The sequence below is a fragment of the Rhea americana genome, unplaced genomic scaffold (genome assembly GCF_003343005.1).
Source record: "Rhea americana isolate MKP2758 unplaced genomic scaffold, rheAme1 scaffold_24, whole genome shotgun sequence".
Classification (NCBI taxonomy): domain Eukaryota; kingdom Metazoa; phylum Chordata; class Aves; order Rheiformes; family Rheidae; genus Rhea; species Rhea americana.
This window is the reverse complement of record NW_028186357.1, coordinates 7755459-7773786: the sequence shown is the minus strand read 5'-3', so window position 1 is coordinate 7773786 and position 18328 is coordinate 7755459. Positions and strand designations below refer to the sequence as shown.

General features: G+C 36.8%; 1 protein-coding gene across 4 annotated transcripts; it reads right to left on the bottom strand.

Moving 5' to 3' along the window:
* Positions 1 to 1745: 1745 nt before the first annotated feature.
* LOC146595100 (fatty acyl-CoA hydrolase precursor, medium chain-like) lies at positions 1746 to 18257 on the bottom strand. 4 transcript variants are annotated; one of them, XM_085306458.1, is made up of 17 exons: positions 18230 to 18257; positions 16554 to 16749; positions 14744 to 14932; positions 13495 to 13596; positions 11469 to 12484; positions 10658 to 10862; positions 10074 to 10212; positions 9676 to 9809; positions 8991 to 9144; positions 8641 to 8742; positions 7692 to 7790; positions 7118 to 7258; positions 5709 to 5789; positions 4682 to 4829; positions 3829 to 3978; positions 2374 to 2446; positions 1746 to 2206 (listed from the first exon to the last, which is right to left on the bottom strand). In XM_085306458.1, the coding sequence occupies exons 5-17, from the start codon at positions 11581 to 11583 to the stop codon at positions 2017 to 2019; spliced, it is 1731 nt and encodes a 576-aa protein (XP_085162584.1). In that variant the 5' UTR covers positions 11584 to 12484; positions 13495 to 13596; positions 14744 to 14932; positions 16554 to 16749; positions 18230 to 18257; the 3' UTR covers positions 1746 to 2016. The 4 variants fall into 4 exon arrangements, with proteins under 4 accessions (XP_085162584.1, XP_085162581.1, XP_085162582.1 ...); XM_085306455.1 differs by lacking the exons at positions 16554 to 16749; positions 18230 to 18257 and adding an exon at positions 17866 to 18207 and having other exon boundaries at positions 12325 to 12484; XM_085306456.1 differs by lacking the exons at positions 16554 to 16749; positions 18230 to 18257 and adding an exon at positions 16962 to 17019 and having other exon boundaries at positions 12325 to 12484.
* Positions 18258 to 18328: the final 71 nt, after the last annotated feature.

Sequence of the window (18328 nt, the reverse complement as noted above, 5' to 3'; positions counted from 1 at the left end):
ACAGGCTGCCCAGAGAGGTTGTGGAGTCTCCTTCTCTGGAGATATTCAAAACCCGCACAGGATGTGATCCTCTGCAATGTGCTTTAGGTGACTCTACTTGAGCAGAGGGTTGGACTACATGATCTCCAGAGGTCCCTTCCAACCTTACTGATTCTATGAAAACACATGTGACAGTACATTTGGCTTAGTGTCCATTTATAAGACAATTCTTCATGTCATGATTCTTAATCATCCCTCATTAATAATCATCATTATTAATAATCTCTCTAATAATCTTTCTCTGTGGGACAGCTAAAAGAGGCAGTTATTGAGCCTGCAGTTGGAAATAAGGTTGTATTAGAAAAGTCAATCATTTATCAAGCATCAAACACCCTATGTGAAAGAAATCAATCAAAACAAGGGATAACGGAGAATTTCTGCTTCTAAATCCGTGAGTGTTCAGGTKAGCCCAATTAAACTGAAGTATATAAAACTCAGTGCGAGAGTTTATGAAGTTTAGTGTTTGGACAGCTTTAGCACTCTGCCTCTGGAYACATGAAAACTTCACACCAGGATGTCTCTAGGGTAGCACAGAGTATCAGCACACTTGCTGTTAAGCAGATAGGAATAAAATTTTTTGACCTGATCCAGTGTGACTTATTTTTAGCACTGTGCCTGTGCRTAAGAAGTCAGTTCCACTGCACTTCCCTACAGATAACACACACACATACTCTCTGCACATACACATACACTGCCTATTTTTCTCTTTTTGATGGATATAGCCATGGACCTGCATATGCAATGAAAATCTGTCAGACTATTTTGAGATTATATTCTCCTCATAAAACATGTTAGCTAAAACAAAAGACAAGGGACAGATGTCACTTTACCAAAACAGGAGTTGTGTTCATAGTCTAACGCTATCTCTCCAGTTCTGATTGGCAACAGAATTTGTGCAGGAAGATGTAGAAAACTTCACCTTATTTCCTAGGACAAAATCATCCAGAAAGAAGGAATGGTCAGTTACTTGCTGCAGGATGTGATTAGCTGGGAACAACCTTAGTAAATTGTTCCAGAGACAGAGAAAAGAGATTAAAGGGAGGTGGGGGGAGGAAGGGATGTCCAGTGCCTTGCAGGATCTATGAAGCTGTGTAACACTGTAGGTGCAAGGTAGCAGTATGATCATAAATATGTTAGGAATAGCTAGAGTAGCCCAGGGACCAGACACAGGAAGCAAACAGGACATAGCAGAGAAGTTCTTCATAACATTAAAATAATACATTCAAGACTTGTTCTTGGCTGTCCAAGTGCATATCAGCCGACAAGAATGTTGGAATAATTCTAGTAAAGGACTCTTTCCAGCGCTAGTAATGAAAGCCCTAGTACAAACAGAGAACTGGAAATGATGGCATGGAGAGGCCTCACCCAATAAAATAAGCACTATGGAAAAGATAGAAAGTGTGGAATTAATGTTACTAGAGTTGTTCTAAAATTAAAAAGAAGGAAAAAAAACTCGAAACTCTGTAGGTAGTAGGCATCGCGCCCCCCTTTTCTAATAGTTTTGAGAAGTCTTAATTCCAGCGTTACTCTTACAGATTAAGTATTTGAACAGTCAGACATACTAGGCACCGACAATTGTCACCGCTGTAAAACTGACTTGAGAAAAAGAAATTTTTTTGTTTCAGTTCTTTTCACAATGTGCATTTCTGTAAGTGAACTTCTGTACTATCATTGATGCACTTGAACTTCTGATATCAGAAAGAGAGTTCCACTTGCAAATCAGGTCTTTATTGATTTCATTATATTAAAACAATGTTGCTGCTACATTCCATCTTGAGTCATAGGAAAGAAATATAAAATCTGAGCAGAAGTGAAATCTGGTAACTATGTTTAATAAATGAGAGTTCTGTTGTGGACATGAACCCAGAAAAACTAAAGGATCACAAAATGAAAGCAGATCAACTGAAATCATTATGGTGAATATCTGTAAGTATAACAGCTGGAAAGTATGCCTATTCTGTATATGTTTAGGCTAAACTACAACTCTGAATTCACCTTCCTGTTTTCTGTTCTTTCATTATTTTTCTTTTCAAATATGACCTTTCTCCAGAAGTCCACCTTCTTTTCTTTCAATTTCCTGGCTTTCTTTTGTTTTAGATTTATCTCTAAGTATTCTTCATTTAGGTTGTAAGATGGCCATTCAACCAAGCCTTCCCCATTCGGATTTCTGGAAACAACAAGAAAGAAAGAGTGAATGCCCATTTCAGTCTGCAGGGGAACTCAATCACAGCAGTTAAGAGTGAATCAACAAAACAGCCAATTCACTATGGAGACAGAACATATGAGCAAAAGTATTCTTCTAATAATACGTGTAACAAGTCTCAGGATTCTCACCCACTTCGAGCAAAGTTAGCCCAGTACTTCATCAGAGTTCTACTAAGGTTCTTTTCTTCCTCTGTAACTTCATCTGAAAGACAAAATACAAAATTATTATTATTATTATTGGTGGCAGAAATCCAAACATTTTTGCTATAGAAGTAGCATTTCAGTCTGTGTATATGTTAATCTTCGCACAACCTATTGGTTAATACAAAAATATCTAAGCTGAAGTAAGTTAGTAACAATTCTCGTTACATCCTGTTACCTTATATATATATTTGCTATTTTAATGTTCTTAAAGACTAGGAAAATAGAAAAAACAATGTATAGCATTTTCTAGTGTAGGATAAAAATCAAAAGGCACAGATTAATGAATGACTTTACAAGATACCTGGACTACTCCAAAGTTCACTGGAGTAAAAGTAAATAGTAAATGGGCTTTGAAACAGACTAAAATACTGTGATAAACAGAAAAATAAGAGCAAAGAAAAACGACAAATTCAACTTAAAGTAAGTAGAATTTCTGTGTTTCTTCATCAAAATAAGAACTGCGCCAAATTTGTTTCTTGGGAAATGAAATACTCTGTTCCAAGTATTTATGCTTTAGGCATATGCAATTAAAGCAAAAATGCTGGATTCACAATATTGCCAAAGATGCGGCTTCTTTTACCTAACTGTTCAATGTCTGGCGCATTCACTTAGACTGTAGCAAGGTGAGGTTCTGCCTGAAGAAACCAAAATACCATGCTTCCAAAACCCTAAGTGAATATCCAAACTGCCAAGGCAAAGACAATTTTAGAAACACATTCTTAGTCCTTCCTTGTTGCACCGGTTCCATTTTGAATAAAAGGCTTAAATATTAATCCAACCAGGGGAGAAAACAGTCTTTAACCTAACTAGTAGATCTTCATACAGAAGATGAAACACTGGAATTCCATTCTTTTTCTAATTAACATAAACTTTAACTCCAACAGCAAAATAGACAGGGTCCCCCATTCTCTGAAGCCTAATGCCCAGTGGGATTTCCTGAAGAGGAGGAGACTTCAGCTTAAATTCCTCAGGCAGAATACAGCCCGTAGATTTTCTGCTTCCCAAGTACTCTACTAATCCATTGCCAATTTCGTTCATCTTTCCTTCAGTTTATTTTTCAGACAAAGCTATTCAGTAAATTCAGGAACAGTGCTGGAATAATGAAAGTGGTATTTTCTTGCAAATTTTCTATTTGTGACAATTGTTTACAGCATGTGAAACTTACTGTGCTTCAGAAACAGCAAAGTGTACACAGTAAAGAATAGCCAAGACAGTAAATTAATGTTAAATAAATACAGATAGGAGAAAGGGTTATACTTTGGTCACGCTTCTAACAAATGTACTTTCAGCTCATTAAAACGAAACTAGTATTGCTGAAAACAATACTGTCAGTATTATTAGAGTAATTGATAAATGAACACTGAAGATTCTATTCCTTACCACGTAGGCGTATGTCACCTGCCAGATACGGTCCTCCAAAGACAAAGCCAACTTCGTCTCCATGATCAGCTTTCACGTACTCTGGTTTAGTATCCCAGTATAAAGTAGGCCGATGCTGATACTCAAAGAAGTAGGTTGGAGCTCCAGACTCTGAAAGACGTAACATTTACAGAGTTAGAGCTGTATTTATTATGTCTGACATCAGCTGCCTAAAATATTGCTCTAAATATGTCCAAAGCTTTATACATGACAGGGTTCATTTATTATATAAAAGCATAGTCAAATACGTATTTTTGTTTTTAATTTGAAATTAAGAACTCACAGTACTAACACAAATTATGAAATATTCACCTCAGAAAGACTTTACAGAAAACAAAATAAAATCCAATTATCTTCCAGTTCTAGGTGTTTTGGCATGGTTCTTCTACACTTGAATATGAGATGCTCTCCAGACCACAGAGCTGCTGGCCTCACAAGTACCAGCGGGTCAAAGGACAAATTCCAGGTTACTTCTGTATGTTTTAATTTTTAACTTTAATATGTTTTAATTTTAAGTCCATATACTTCATTTAGGAAACTTTTATCTATGTTATTGTGCTGCACTCTTGATATAGTCCAACTATCAGCACGAGATCAGCAAGGCACTGGTACAAAGGTAAAGGAGTACATACTCTTGTCTGACACAATCCTGCTGATTTAATCACTTTTCACCTTAAATTCCCAGTTGGAATCTCAAGAAAGGCTGCCTACATGTGGCAGGACTTTTTGTCTAAAGCATATGAACCTGCATGTAATACGAGGTTTAAAGGTCCTATTTTGAAATCTTTTTAAAAAATGGTGTTCATTAGCTCACCCCTGTGATAATTCAATGTTTTAATGGATGGCATAACAATTGCTGCATCTCCCAGCAAGTCCAAAAATCGGTCTCGTAGCTCAGCAGGATCATCTGTGTCTCCTAGATACTCATCCATTATCACAGACAGAAGCTCTGATGATACACCCTAAGACAAATAGGGAAAAGAAGAAATAAACAGGAAAATTAGCATTCTTTGAACTAGTAGCTAAAAATGTCACCTTTGAAACCTCAGAGATTCTGCAACAGCACAAAGATATAGAGCAGCATCCAGGTTGATGGGAAATCATAATGGCAAGCAAAACTGGTTCATATTTTGTGTGTGGCGGGGGGCTGGATGAGGGAAGAGAAAATCAGCTCAAATTTACATGAGATTTATATGGGTTAAAACCCTAAAGGAATCAAAAGTTCCAGCAGCTTCGCCTGACAATTACTTTGGTATCTATTTTCTTGAGAGACTGGAATAATGAAAGTAGAAGCCCAAGTCCTTGAAAGATAAGTGGACTATGAGAATACACGGCAAGACTAATGGGATCCCCAAGCTCATATTATCCTCTTGGTGTTGGAGTTTACTGCTTAAAAAAAAAGGCACATTTCAAAAATGCAAAGTATTTTCAATAACTGCTTGAAAAAGCCACATTAATTCAACGTAAATGTATTGAAAARTACTGCCTTGAAACCTTGAATCAGCTAAGAGATTAGCCATTAGACACCATAAGATTAGGGGCATGATTTCATTAATTCTACATTTGAATGTGTAACATAAAAATGTTGGTTCAGAGGTCTAGAAAGCAAAGATTATTTCCCAAAATCCAGACCTCACTCAATCCTATTTCTGTGTAACTCCATACACTCATTGTAGTTCTGTCAACTTTGCTGGGACTGCCCCCAAAGCATATCTTGACTTTGTGGCATAGTAGTGCTATGACTCAAGCAGGAAATCAGAAAATATCGGATTTTGCAAATTTGGTATACTTTTTAAAAAGAGATTTCACATCTGAAATGAAATTATACTAACAGTTCCTACCATCACTGGACGCAGAATCTCTAAAGTTGATGCGATTGATTTTTTATCTCCTACTTCCTTCAGACCTGGCATTGTTGAYGTCTGCACAGAAAACAAGAATGTTATTAGGACCATGCAACTTCTCCAGTATTTTTAATAGTGGAACTACTTTATTCTACTTCATTCTTACTAGTAGTATTTATTTATGAAGCATCATGTCCTATGCAGAAGTACAGTACAATGCAGCAGCCATACTGAAGAACCTGTGCTTACTGCAGGAAATGTTTACTTAGTGAAGGTTTTCTACATAAACCACTCACACTAAGTGATTTATCCTTAAAACAACGTACATTTCTAAGAAACATAAGAGACTACAAAGCACTAGGGCAAAACTGAAGTAAAATGCTTAAATAAAAGCCTTATTTTCCTTCTCATAGCAAATCTTAAAAGTCACTGTCAGCCTCACAGCATCTCAGCCTCTAATTGAGTTGGTTGAATCCTTTGAAAGTACAGTAAGGCAAAGTTCCTCTGTTTTTCAATTATTACACAAAATGACCCTTCTGTATGGGTAATAAGTTAGAACAGATTCACTGAACATTTTTCTTCTTGGCCTGAGTACTACCATACTCTCAGAGACATACTTGTTACTTGCATAGATTGAAAGCAAATGCTTTGTATTACATAGCTGAGCATAAACACTTAAAAAATGAAGAAAAAAGGATAAGAAAGGGAATGGACACTAATCCACTCTCTATAGTTTTGTGCACTGTATAGCAACTGATGTCTTTTTGGAGTTACCCAAAGAATTCTCATGGGAAAGGCAAAACTCATGCACCGAGAATGGGTGGTACATGCCCATTTTCCATACAATTTGTCCCCACCTCAGATCTTCAAATAATAGTTCTTTCTACAGTAAAAAAAAAAGGAACATGGCAAAATGATAGAACCAGCAGTCAAACTTCATAATAATTTAAGTGGCAAGCTACTTAAGATGATCAATGTAGCATTTTTAAGTGTTCCAACTATCAATCCTGAACACTGTGTTTAAGAGCTGTTTGTGGGGTCGGATTGTTTTTGTTTGAGTAAAAAGCTCTCGACTCTGTTGTTCATCTCCTTACTGCTTGGATGAGAAATTAAAATTTTAGGAATAGAAAATATTGCATAGAATTGATGTCCCAGGGACATCCATGTAGATCAACTTGCAGGATGGAGCCTGTGTTACTGTTTTATGAGCAACGGAAATTTGTTCTGGGCCATTATAGATTCGTAATGCAAGTAAAGTTTATCTTGTATACATTTCCACCAACACAAAGCCTTTTGGCCATTCTTAAAAGTTGTCCTACCAGCAAATACTTCACCTAGTCTTCTCAGACATGCCTGAATCAGTTAATGCACACAATGAAAAAGGTGAAGAATAGCCATTAAATTACAGATCGAATATTCCAGCCAAATTCATTGTTGGTGACTCCTATCATAAATGGTACTGCATTAAATTCTTTTCCAGCCATTATCTCTTCAGCTGACTTATGAAGAAATACTCCATCCAAAACTAAGGGTAGAAACTGGATTTCCTGAAAAAAGAAAAAAAAAAAAAAAAAAAAAGATCAAATGGCTAATAGTATTTTTCTTTTCCTTTCAAATCATATAATACAATGTCTATGTTGAATGGTCTCAGTGCAAAAAAGGGCTATAAGAAATCAAGGTATATAAAAATTTACACCTACAGTAATAGCTTTGCAAAAGACTATCAAATACTAGCCTGGTTGAGGCATGTTATGGAACAATTTAATTGTTTCCTGACTCTGCTGCTTCTAATTGACATTAAAGTATATATATGTTTGAGTCTTGCTCAAAACTTTGCACAGACTGTGATATTTCATTGAAAATTCCAAAAAGAAATCCTATGYAATTATTTGAGTATTTAGAATGTATTTTGTCAAAAATTCAGAAAAGTCAACTTTGGAACAGGTCAAATAGTCTGTAATTAAGTAAAGTTTCACTTACCGTACTGTTAAAGACTATATGCTTTGCCTCCTGGTTCCTTAAGCAATTTATTACTGAGAGTGAAGTGTCTGCCTCGCACTTAAATATACTTGCAATTTTCTGAAAATTATTAACAAAAATATGAATAGTCAGCTATGAGGTAGTCTTTAAGGAAATTATATATAGAAAATTATTATAAACAATATTGTTAACAGTTTTATACAAGGGTTGACTTAAGTTAACTCGATAGATCTTCAGGTATTTTATTTTACTAAAAATACTATAGTTGAATCATGAAGTCAAATCATCCTTGTGTACTTCTCTTTCTTGTTATGCTGCCATGCACTTTCCTGTAACAAATCTTGCTGTAGAAATAATACAAGTTTGTAAAATAAATCAAGTAAAGCAAGAAAATTCACAGAATTAACTTATGCAATATTATTAGCTTGCCATTTTAGGAAGAGAAATAAAAAGGTACTTTTAGAGAGGAATTTAATTTCAAAGCTTTTCTTTCAAAATTTATTAATTTCAAGTAAAGACCCTCCATAAAAACCCACGGCTGAATAAAAATTGAAAGCCTCTTCTGGATTCTAGTTAAGCATTCATAGTAATTTCCAAAATAAATTCCATAGTTACTGCACAAGTGACAGTGTGCGCAGAAATGGACATATGCCTAGATGGGCATGCTTGTATTCGAAAATACTCAAATCCTCCCACAAATGTTATAATCRCATAACTGAACAACCTACTCCTAACACCAGGAGAGAATGGTAAGACAAAGTAAATAGAGTATTTCAATGAAAGACAATACTAATCAATATATCTACACACCTTGAGAAATAATTCTTACAAGCTTTATTACCTCACATGCAGTAAGATTTTCCTCTTTTCCCTTTTAACCAAAACATTAGATAAAAGAAATACCCTATTTTAGGTTAGAGAGACTTTAAAATGCAAAAAATGAGCCTACCTTAAGATCTGCTGAAAGAAGTAAATCTTTATCATTCGGAAATATAATTCCACTCTCTGATATTGCCTTATGAAATAGACCCTTAGACAAAGGAGATAAAACCTGCCAAAAAGGGAAGAACAGAACATATTTATTGTATGTTAAGGTCTTTACCTCCTAACTTTATATCCAACTAGGCTGATGGATTCAGTGGGGAAATAGACTTTATGTGCGTATAGGAGAAGTGTCCAGACTTGGCACAATGTACCATTACTTTTCAAAATCAGATTAAGCATTAAATATTATACTAATTGAGTTGCTTTTTAAGAATATTAAGACTTCACTTTTTAGTATATTTATTCCAGGCCTACATGTGCGGAAACACAGCAAGATCCTGCTGATACACCAAAGAGTGTGACAGATCCTGGATCTCCACCAAAATGCTGAATATTTTCTTGGATCCACCGAAGAGCTGCTACTTGATCCAAAAATGCCCAGTTCCCACGAGCATGTTCATCACCAGTACTGAAAATGAAGCAATATAAGCCAAATTTTCAGGAAGACCATAGCTCTTCTAATACCAGAATTACATAACCCCTGCCACCTTACGGTTTCTGTCAACTGACATATCCATCCAAAGAAAGATCTGTGTAACTTGTCACCCTAAAGCCTTTCACAGTCAGATCTAAGCCCACTGACTTACTGGTCTCCACTAGACCAATACGCACTTGTGTGCATATTATTCATCCATACATTGATGGATTCCTAGCCTTACATTATATGAATTTTTGCTTTACACACCAGTGAACAAAGGAGATGGCAAAAGGGAACACCCTGTGCAATGTCCAATGATTAATTAGCAGGTTGTAATCAAATGACAATGCAAAAACTAGAATTTCGAGACTTGACTCTCAATGTCCTCCTGTCCCAGTGTCAGTGAACTACATAGATTTAAATCACTGTACCAGTTGGAAGCTGGCATAGAAAAAAAAAAAACTATCCACATTTTAAACAAGATATTAAATACTTAGTAAGAAGTGAAATAGGTCACCTTACCTAAAGAATCCAAGAAGTCCAAGTCTGTATTGTACTATTACTACCACAATATTCTCATAGGCTGCAAGTGCAGAGCCATCATACCTAGAAGCACCACCGAATATGAAATTGCCACCATGGATCCACACCATTACCTTGGAAAAAAAAAAAAAAAGTGAGATTTGCTGCTATATATTCCTTTGTGGATTTCATTGAAAATGAAAGACAACTTCAGAGAATTAGGCACTTGAAATCACTGAAATTCACTGTGAGCTGAATTTTAAGTCAGTAGACTTTGAATTTCACATAACATTACAGGTTTTGTTAATGCAGCATCATATTTTCAAAAGTAATCAAGTGATTTAGGAGCTGGGTGTAATTTTGTACTACTCTGAAGTTTGTACAATAGATTTCCTTACAGGTAACTTGTCCTTCTTGTCTGAATCAGCAGGGCTGTAAACATTCAGATACAAACAGTCTTCAGATGTTTGGAATGGAGGGTGTTTTTCTTTCCAGTTTTTTTCAATTTTTTTCAGTATGCTCAGATCTTGAGGACAGCTTCACAAATGAAATGAAACACAACTATTAGTAACACAACTGCAATGACAACAATGTAACAGCGATAGAGGAGGGATAATAAAAAAAAAAAAAAAAAACAAGAAAATAAACTTTCACCCCACAGATGTATTCCCATGCAGTCAGACTAAGTTGTTTATATACAGTTAGAAGAGCCAATTGTAAAAGCACAGCTTTCTATTTGTATGTTTAAAGCTGAATTATTTCAAGATAGTATAATGAGAAAAACTTAATTTTCAAAGATATTTCCTAGAATTCCTTGCATTTCCTAGTCTCAGTTCTCACAGAATATTTCAGTGTGGTTACTACACTCACTACCAATCCTTCCAAGCTCCTTACTAAAAATAAGACCTCTATACACTGATAAATATGACAGACTAACAAACACGAACAAGTCCTATACACAAGTGAACCTAGTGGCTCTCACAGCGGTGGGTAGGAAGTTGCATCTCTCAGATCATTCCAGGCTTCAGGTGGTTCAGGTGGGGAAAACCTCAAGGATCCAACAGGTGCTTTTGCAAAAGGAATTCCAAGGAAAGTATTTACAAGTCTGTCTGTTCCCTTCACGTTGGTTTGCTTCCCTCTGAGTCGTCCAAGTGCAATTGTCACTTCTGGGTCAGCACTCTTCTGTCCTAAGCAACAGATAAGTCAAAAGAATTAGTGTGCATCTTCATAACTATCAGACAGGCTTCTTTAGCAAAGTATTTTTTGCAGACTTTTATTTAGAAGATTTCAGGTTTCTCTTTTCAATTTTGTTCACACAGTTTTCATTTTACCTTTGTAAAATGATAGATCTTCCCTGCCAAACACTCCCACAGTTGCCTCTGTCAATGATAACTGGAGACAGGTAATACCACTGTTTACTCACTGTGCAAGATCACAAAGGTTAAAAACAAATTTCAGAGCAAAAAGAAACTGTCAAAATCATTAACATTTTTAAATTTATCATCCAACATGATATTCAAGCTAATTTGTTTAAATAATTTTGAAATGTTGTGATTTTTACCTTTTAAGAAACAAAATCTTTCATTAGGTTCCCAATAGGTTTTATCTTCAGGAATGGTTTCATCTCACAGAAGTAGTCATTTTTACATCAAGTTTATTAGGATACTTCTATAGATACAGGTATTTGATATGGTAACACAAATATAAGAGATGTACTACCTTTGAAAACTATTACCCTGCAACTACTTTGTGCAGTTACTTCCTCATAATCAACAATAGATTTTACATCTCACCTTCTGTTCCACAAATGCTGAATGCTATACTACAGATCAGAGTACAAAGCAAAGGAAGATGAGTCTCAGGAGCCATTTTTCTATGATTGGATTCCAGAATATTTTCTGTTTTCATGTGGAAGAAATAGGTACAAAGGTCCCTCCCTGCTTATGAAACTCTGAGTAGGGAATGTGTTTAAATTCCTCTTTGAAAATACACTACATCACACACTTCCAGAGTTCTACTCGATTCAGAGTACAAACACAGTCCCTTAGTGAAAGATACCTATATTACCTTATATTGAGAATGAGTGAGCTGAACATGACCAACCATCATCTCTGAACAGCAACAAAAGATCTAACCGCAGTTGTTTTTAATCCTATGAGGATATAAAACACTGGAGCCCTGCAGAGGTTCCAGAATTATTGGCACTTGAGTTCACAGAATCATAGAATAGCAAGGTTGGAAGGGACCTCTGGAGATCATCTAGTCCAGCCCTCAGCATAGCCCATACGGGGACTGAACCCACGACCTTAGCATTAGCAGCATCATGCTCTAACCAAACAAGCTAAACCTGCCCTTCCTTTAAGTTCCTGTAAAATAACCCACCATTACACACCACAAAAAAACAAGAAGCATTAATAAGAAAAATCAGAATGGCCGATTCTTGCAAAAAGTGAAGAGGGCATCAATCAAAAGTTTTTTTTCCCCTTAATCAGTGAATAAGTGCAGTACTATGTACTATCAATTACATAAACTGTAATTTATAGTAATTTAAATTATCATCTGCAAGAGCACAATAGAAAACAGATAAATCACCAATGTTTACTTTCATTACAGTATTCTGAATTGAAAGAAGTACTTCAGCAGAGTTACCAACACAGAGAGTCAAGTGCATGCTTTCTAGACTTATGTCCCACAATCCTTTTAACTTTAGTCTGCTTTCAGAAGGTGGTTGGGCTAGATGATCTCCATTAAACTCTTCCGATCTTTTTTCCACGATTCCTTACGTTCCTCTCTTTTAGCATTAGTAGTGCTGAAAAATATATGGATGTGTATGTAAATCTATGCAATAATATGGTGCAAAGAGATATAGACATATAACATGCAGTCTGCAATGTCCCTAATATCTGAAGATCCTTAAGTCATTCTGGAGCAATAGTTGTGTTCACTGCAGGATTAAAAAGGTTCTCTTAAAACCTTCCATAATCTTTAATCACATTAAAGATCACATTTGTTTGCACAGGAGTCAATACGATTTACACRAGTTTGCTAGTTTTTTGTTATCTTTGTAGTGTTTAAACTTCCTGTTGCTATTCTGTTCCTCAGATTATTATTTTAAACAGCAGAGGTGCTAAGTCTCAGCTCCAATTTCTTCTGCAGGATTTCAAATGAAACATCAATGCTAAAATGTGATGCATCTTCCAACTCCTATGTAAGAGATTTTACTAACGTTACGGCACTCTATTACTATGAAATGTAAGTTTCTTAAATTCAAAGAACAGCAGAGGAAATAGTCTCCTGTGACTTTATGTTCATCATCTTTCTATAATTGTAAAGTTTTAAGGAAGAGACAGAAACTGTTTTTTTTTAAAAAAGGTGAACCCAGTCAACATCATCTCTATTACAGGTAAATCAGCTCAGACTTATCCTTTTTATCTCCTAAAACAGATAGAAAAACTATGCTTACCAAAAAATTTATAATTCAAAATAATATATACTAACTTAAAGACCAATTTAAAACAATAAAAGAATGGATTAAGAAGTAAGCTTTAATGCCAATGCAATCTATGTATTAATTGAGTATAATACAAAATCAAGATGAAAGTAGAGATAAATAGGAACTTTGATCACAGGTAGTTTGCCTGTCTTGTTTGATTCAGCAGGTGTGCAAACATTTCATTAATCTTCAGCAATTGTCAAAACAGAACGCTGCATTTTTAAGACACTTCTCAGCGTTTCTTGCCAGTCCATATTTTGTATACACCTTAGTGATACAATGAAAAAGTCAATATCAAAGAAATTACATTAAAATATTAGTTTTACCTGATGATTTCTCCAAATCACATTTCTAAAGCTTAGTAAATTTCTGAAGTGATCTAAAAATAGCTGTTTTAAACTCCTGTTGTTTTTTAACACTGAGTTATTCTGAAATTTAAAAAAAAATCTGTTACTGAAGAACTTAAACTAACAAAATTTTTGAATGAAAATACCTATATACGTTGACAATACAATTATAGGAATCTGTCCTTACACTGGTACGTACAACTCTATTCATAACTTAGCTAACAGACACCAAAGACTATATAACACACTCACAAGAAATTAGATCAACTAATCTTTGATCTCCACAAACACCTCATCCACACTACTGCACTATTTCTGAAGAGGTATCACAAGTAACTGAAACATAAAGGTATTGTTATGGGAGAGGCTATGTTGATCACCTTGCAATTAAATGTTACTTGATGTTATAGTGGGAAACATTGTTTTTCTTACTAGTATCTCTTAACCTTTCACTAAGCCTGAGAAGCCATGAACTGGAAAAAATGTCACCTATCCCCTCATTCCTTATGCCATCAAATAAACTTACTTTCAAGGCAACTGTAAACACTATCCTTTATGTATTATCTTTCATTCACTACTGAGAGACTGACACTGCTTCCAAAACCCTGGTGCTAGCTTACAAGCATGTACTTTTTATCCCATTCCTTATGGGATGTATGTGTTTGGGATACCAGCTGTGGTTGTAACACTCCTGACCAAAATTTGTAAATTCACTACAATTAATTATTAAATATATCATTTGTTATATTTTCTCCAAAAAGCCTTGACACTGACTAGTCAGTCACTATGGAGACCAGCAGCTACTGTTCTGAATGATGCTGTGTATCTTTCTGTACTCCACATACTGTATTTATTTGTTATCTCGTGTTACACCGTAAGCACTTGAGGGCAAGGGTCATCTTATTCATATAATACTTCATAAAATCAAACCTATAACTAGGACTTGAAAGGACCACAGTAGTAAAAATATCAATATCTTCCATAAATAAAATTAATTATTACATTGCATATTAAAAGCCATTACAATTATTAACAGATTTTTAAAATTTTTGATCATTACTGAACTATTTTTTTAGAGGATGAAATAATTGAATTCACAGAACAAACGGCAGGATTTTACGACTCCTTCAGTCACTTACACATTTTAATACAACCTCAGTAAAGCAAGCATATATTGACTTTGCAATTTAGCAAATAGAGTAAGAGCTACTAAAAAGAATTATCTTACACTTGAAGGTATGAAATGGAGTCTGTCTGACCACTCCATGGTTCAAGTGGTGGCAGGTGAAGGAAATCTCAACAATCCAGCTGGCATCCTAAGAAGACATTCACAAGCCTATTTATTCCTTTCATGCTGTTCCACCTTCCTTGAAATTGTGTGTTTTGGTAGTCACTTCCGGATTTGAGCCTTCATGCCCTATGTAAAAAATTGATAAGAAATTAGTATATTTTTGTAAAAAGTGGCTCATGTGATCTCTGAATATACCTTTATTGGAAATAAACTGCACATATAGGTCAAGAAAAACAGTTTGATTCATTCTTCTGCTTGTTAGTTTTTCAACCTCTAAATGATGGAAGCAGGTATTTTGAAAAATCTCTTTAACTTAATTGGTTCCATACACAAGGACAGTAATTTGTCTCTGCTGACAAAATTGAATCAAAAGATTCAAAGAGTCTAAAAACCAATGTAAACCACTACAGATACGTTCACAGTTTTATTTGTCCACATTCATGAACCATATGGACTTTTCCATATTCAAGTTCTGGCTTTACAGTAGGACAGGCCTGTGAACACTTCTGAACATGTGACTCTCAGCTATTTCCCCTCTTTGCAAAAGTCCTTTGCAAAAAGCTACAGATGCAAGTAAGAGAAATACTACACTCGGAAATCCACAAGTTGTAATTTCCACATCCTCCAGCTCTTGATTAATACAGCCTTATTTTGTATTTAGCCCTCAGAGAGTTCCTGAAGTGCTTATGAATATGGTCTCTCAGTATGCTACYAGCAGGCCAAAGAAGCACCATCAAAATGCATTTGATGTCTGCAAGGAGAATGTGACACGCCACATTTCCCCTAGTGTAACATATACCCTTTTACAACGGGACGATGAACTACTCAGCTCCGCAGGAAGTTTACAGAATGCAGTATCTGCACTATCAAAAATAGGAGCATGTTAAGAGTAACAGGCAGCTCTACGAAACACCTAAGAATTTCAATCCAGAGTTTTGGTAATACCTCAAGTCTATGTCAGCATTATTTCGAGCACAGTGAAATACCTGTGACTGTGCCTAACACTGAATCTGTTATTCCTTACGACCCCCTATGCTAAGAATGGAGTCATGAGACACTGATAAGAGTAAAGTTACAGGACGCAGTTTGTGTTTTTCCACAGAAAACACAAGTTCCTGTGGAACTTCTTGGCATAATGCTTGGAGGATTTCTTTGACAGAGAACCGATAGGAAAGAACGCCAAAATTATTCTTTTGTAGGACAGGTTTATTGTAATGTAATCTTTTTCCTAATGTTTGAATCCTTCTGTCAAACAGAAGTTGTTGATGCAACATCAATTTATAACTTCGACAGAAATAAGTTAAGTGGGGCAATTCTGCAGCAAAATTCCTCAAGAGTAAAAGGTCAAACAATATTTTTACCTGGTACATCATAAGAATTCAAAGTTGGTAGGATGAATAAACCCAGTTCATATTCATCATGCAAGCAACAATTTCTAAAGCAGTGTACAAATATTATTTCCAATTCCTCCTCACTATGCGAATATTTTACCCCTAAATTTCTTTATGTACCAGGAATTCTAGCTGATCAGCTAGCTGGCAGAATAAAACTTGGTACAATGACCACAGTGATAACTGAAAAGATCCTGATATTCAGTCATACAATCTGTAAAAGTGGTAAGATATCATATGGCTTTCAAAAAATCTAAAAGCATATTCTAGGCTCTTCTACATAAATATTTTTCACAGATAGGACAGGATTGTGCACAGAATGAATGCAATCACTTAATTCCCTTAGTATCTCCTACCCCTAGTTCATAGAAGTGCTGTTCAGCTCTGGAGATCTTCTACAAAATGCATCACTGTCCAAGTTTCTGTCCACACAAAAACACTTGTTTCTGTCTGCAGTGTAGCACAACAAGCAACACACTGAATGCTGCCAGGGCAGCACCATTCTCACCAGACTCCATGCAGGCAAAAGCACAACTGCATTTACTGCAATTTCTGTAAAGCAAGTAAAAGAGTCTTAAGCAACAGAACCACAATATGTGACTTTCTTTTAAAGTTCTAAATCTTTTGAAGTAGTACATCTCAATTCCTTTCAAATTCACTTTATCTCCAACTAACCACCAGAGATATCACCTCACTCAGCCTGAAGAGTATGTTTTCTTTATACAAAAATAAAATTAAATGGCTTATACAAGCTGCGGGCTGACCTGCTGGAGTACCTCTGCAGAGAAGGACCTGGGAGTGCTGGTGGATGACAAACCATGAGCCAGCAATGTGCACTTGTGGCCAAGAAGGCCAATGGTGTCCTGAGGTGCATTAGGAAGAATGTTGCCAGCAGGTCTAGGGAGGTGATCCTGGCCCTCTACTCAGCCCTGGGGAGGCCTCATCTCGAGTTCTGTGTCCAGTTCTGGGCTCCCCAGTACGAGAGAGACATGGAGCTACTGGAGAGAGTCCAGCGTAGGGCTACGAAGATGATCAGAGGGCTGGAGCATCTGCCCTACGAGGAATGGCTGCGAGAGCTGGGCCTCTTCAGCTTTGGGGATGAGAAGACTGAGGGGGGATCTTATCAATGTGTACAAGTCCCTGAAGGGAGGGTGTCAAGGGGACAGGGACAAACTCTTTTCAGTTGTCCCGTGTGACAGGACAAGAGGCCATGCGCAGAAATGGAAGCACAGGAAGTTCCACCTGAACGTGAGGGGGAATTTCTTCCCTGTGGGAGTGAYGGAGCACTGGAACAGGTTGCCCAGAGAGGTTGTGGAGTCTCCTTCTCTGGAGATMTTCAARGCCYGCCTGGATGCAACCCTGTCTAACATGCTCTAGGTGACCCTGCTGAGCAGGGGGGTTGGACTAGATGATCTCCAGAGGTCCCTTCCAACCTCACTGATTCTGTGATTCTAACAGTGACTTGACACAGTAGGTCAAATGTGTCACTTAAGCACAAAGTACCAACATAAATCTATTCAAACAACTCTATGTAGATTTTTTTTTTCTGAAAATAAACAAATATATGACAAGGATGACTGCATACAAGCTGTTTACAGAGAAGTAAAAGCTTTATCCCCATTATAAAAAGGTCTATAAAGCCAAAATATAAACTACCATTACATTCACTTTACTGCTTCAGTTTCAACAGTTTGTCATGTTTTCTATTATACACAGCTTGACTTTTCAAGTTATCGACATCATAACAGAAATCATTTTAATCCATAACACTTTGCATTTAAAATGCTGTCTAATTTATCTGCCTCCACAAGCACTCCGGTCACAGCAAAGGCCCTCAAACCAAAGCTCCGCAGAGCCACCGACTCGACTGCGGTCACTCCCGTCCCCGTCAGCGCTCACGTCCACCGTCAGGGAACAGCTGCACCCGCTCACCGCCTCGCGGCTCGCCGGCACGGCCCGGGGCGCTCCAGTCCCGAGGCCAGGCAGCAGGCACAGCCGGAGAGCCTGCCGCAGAAGCCGCCTTTAAACTCACCCTGGCGCCTCCCGCCTGCAAAGGCGCAAGCGACCGCCGCGGAGACACCCCGGCGCTGCTCCCGCCCGCGGTGGGAGACGCGCTGCCGCCCCGCCCGCC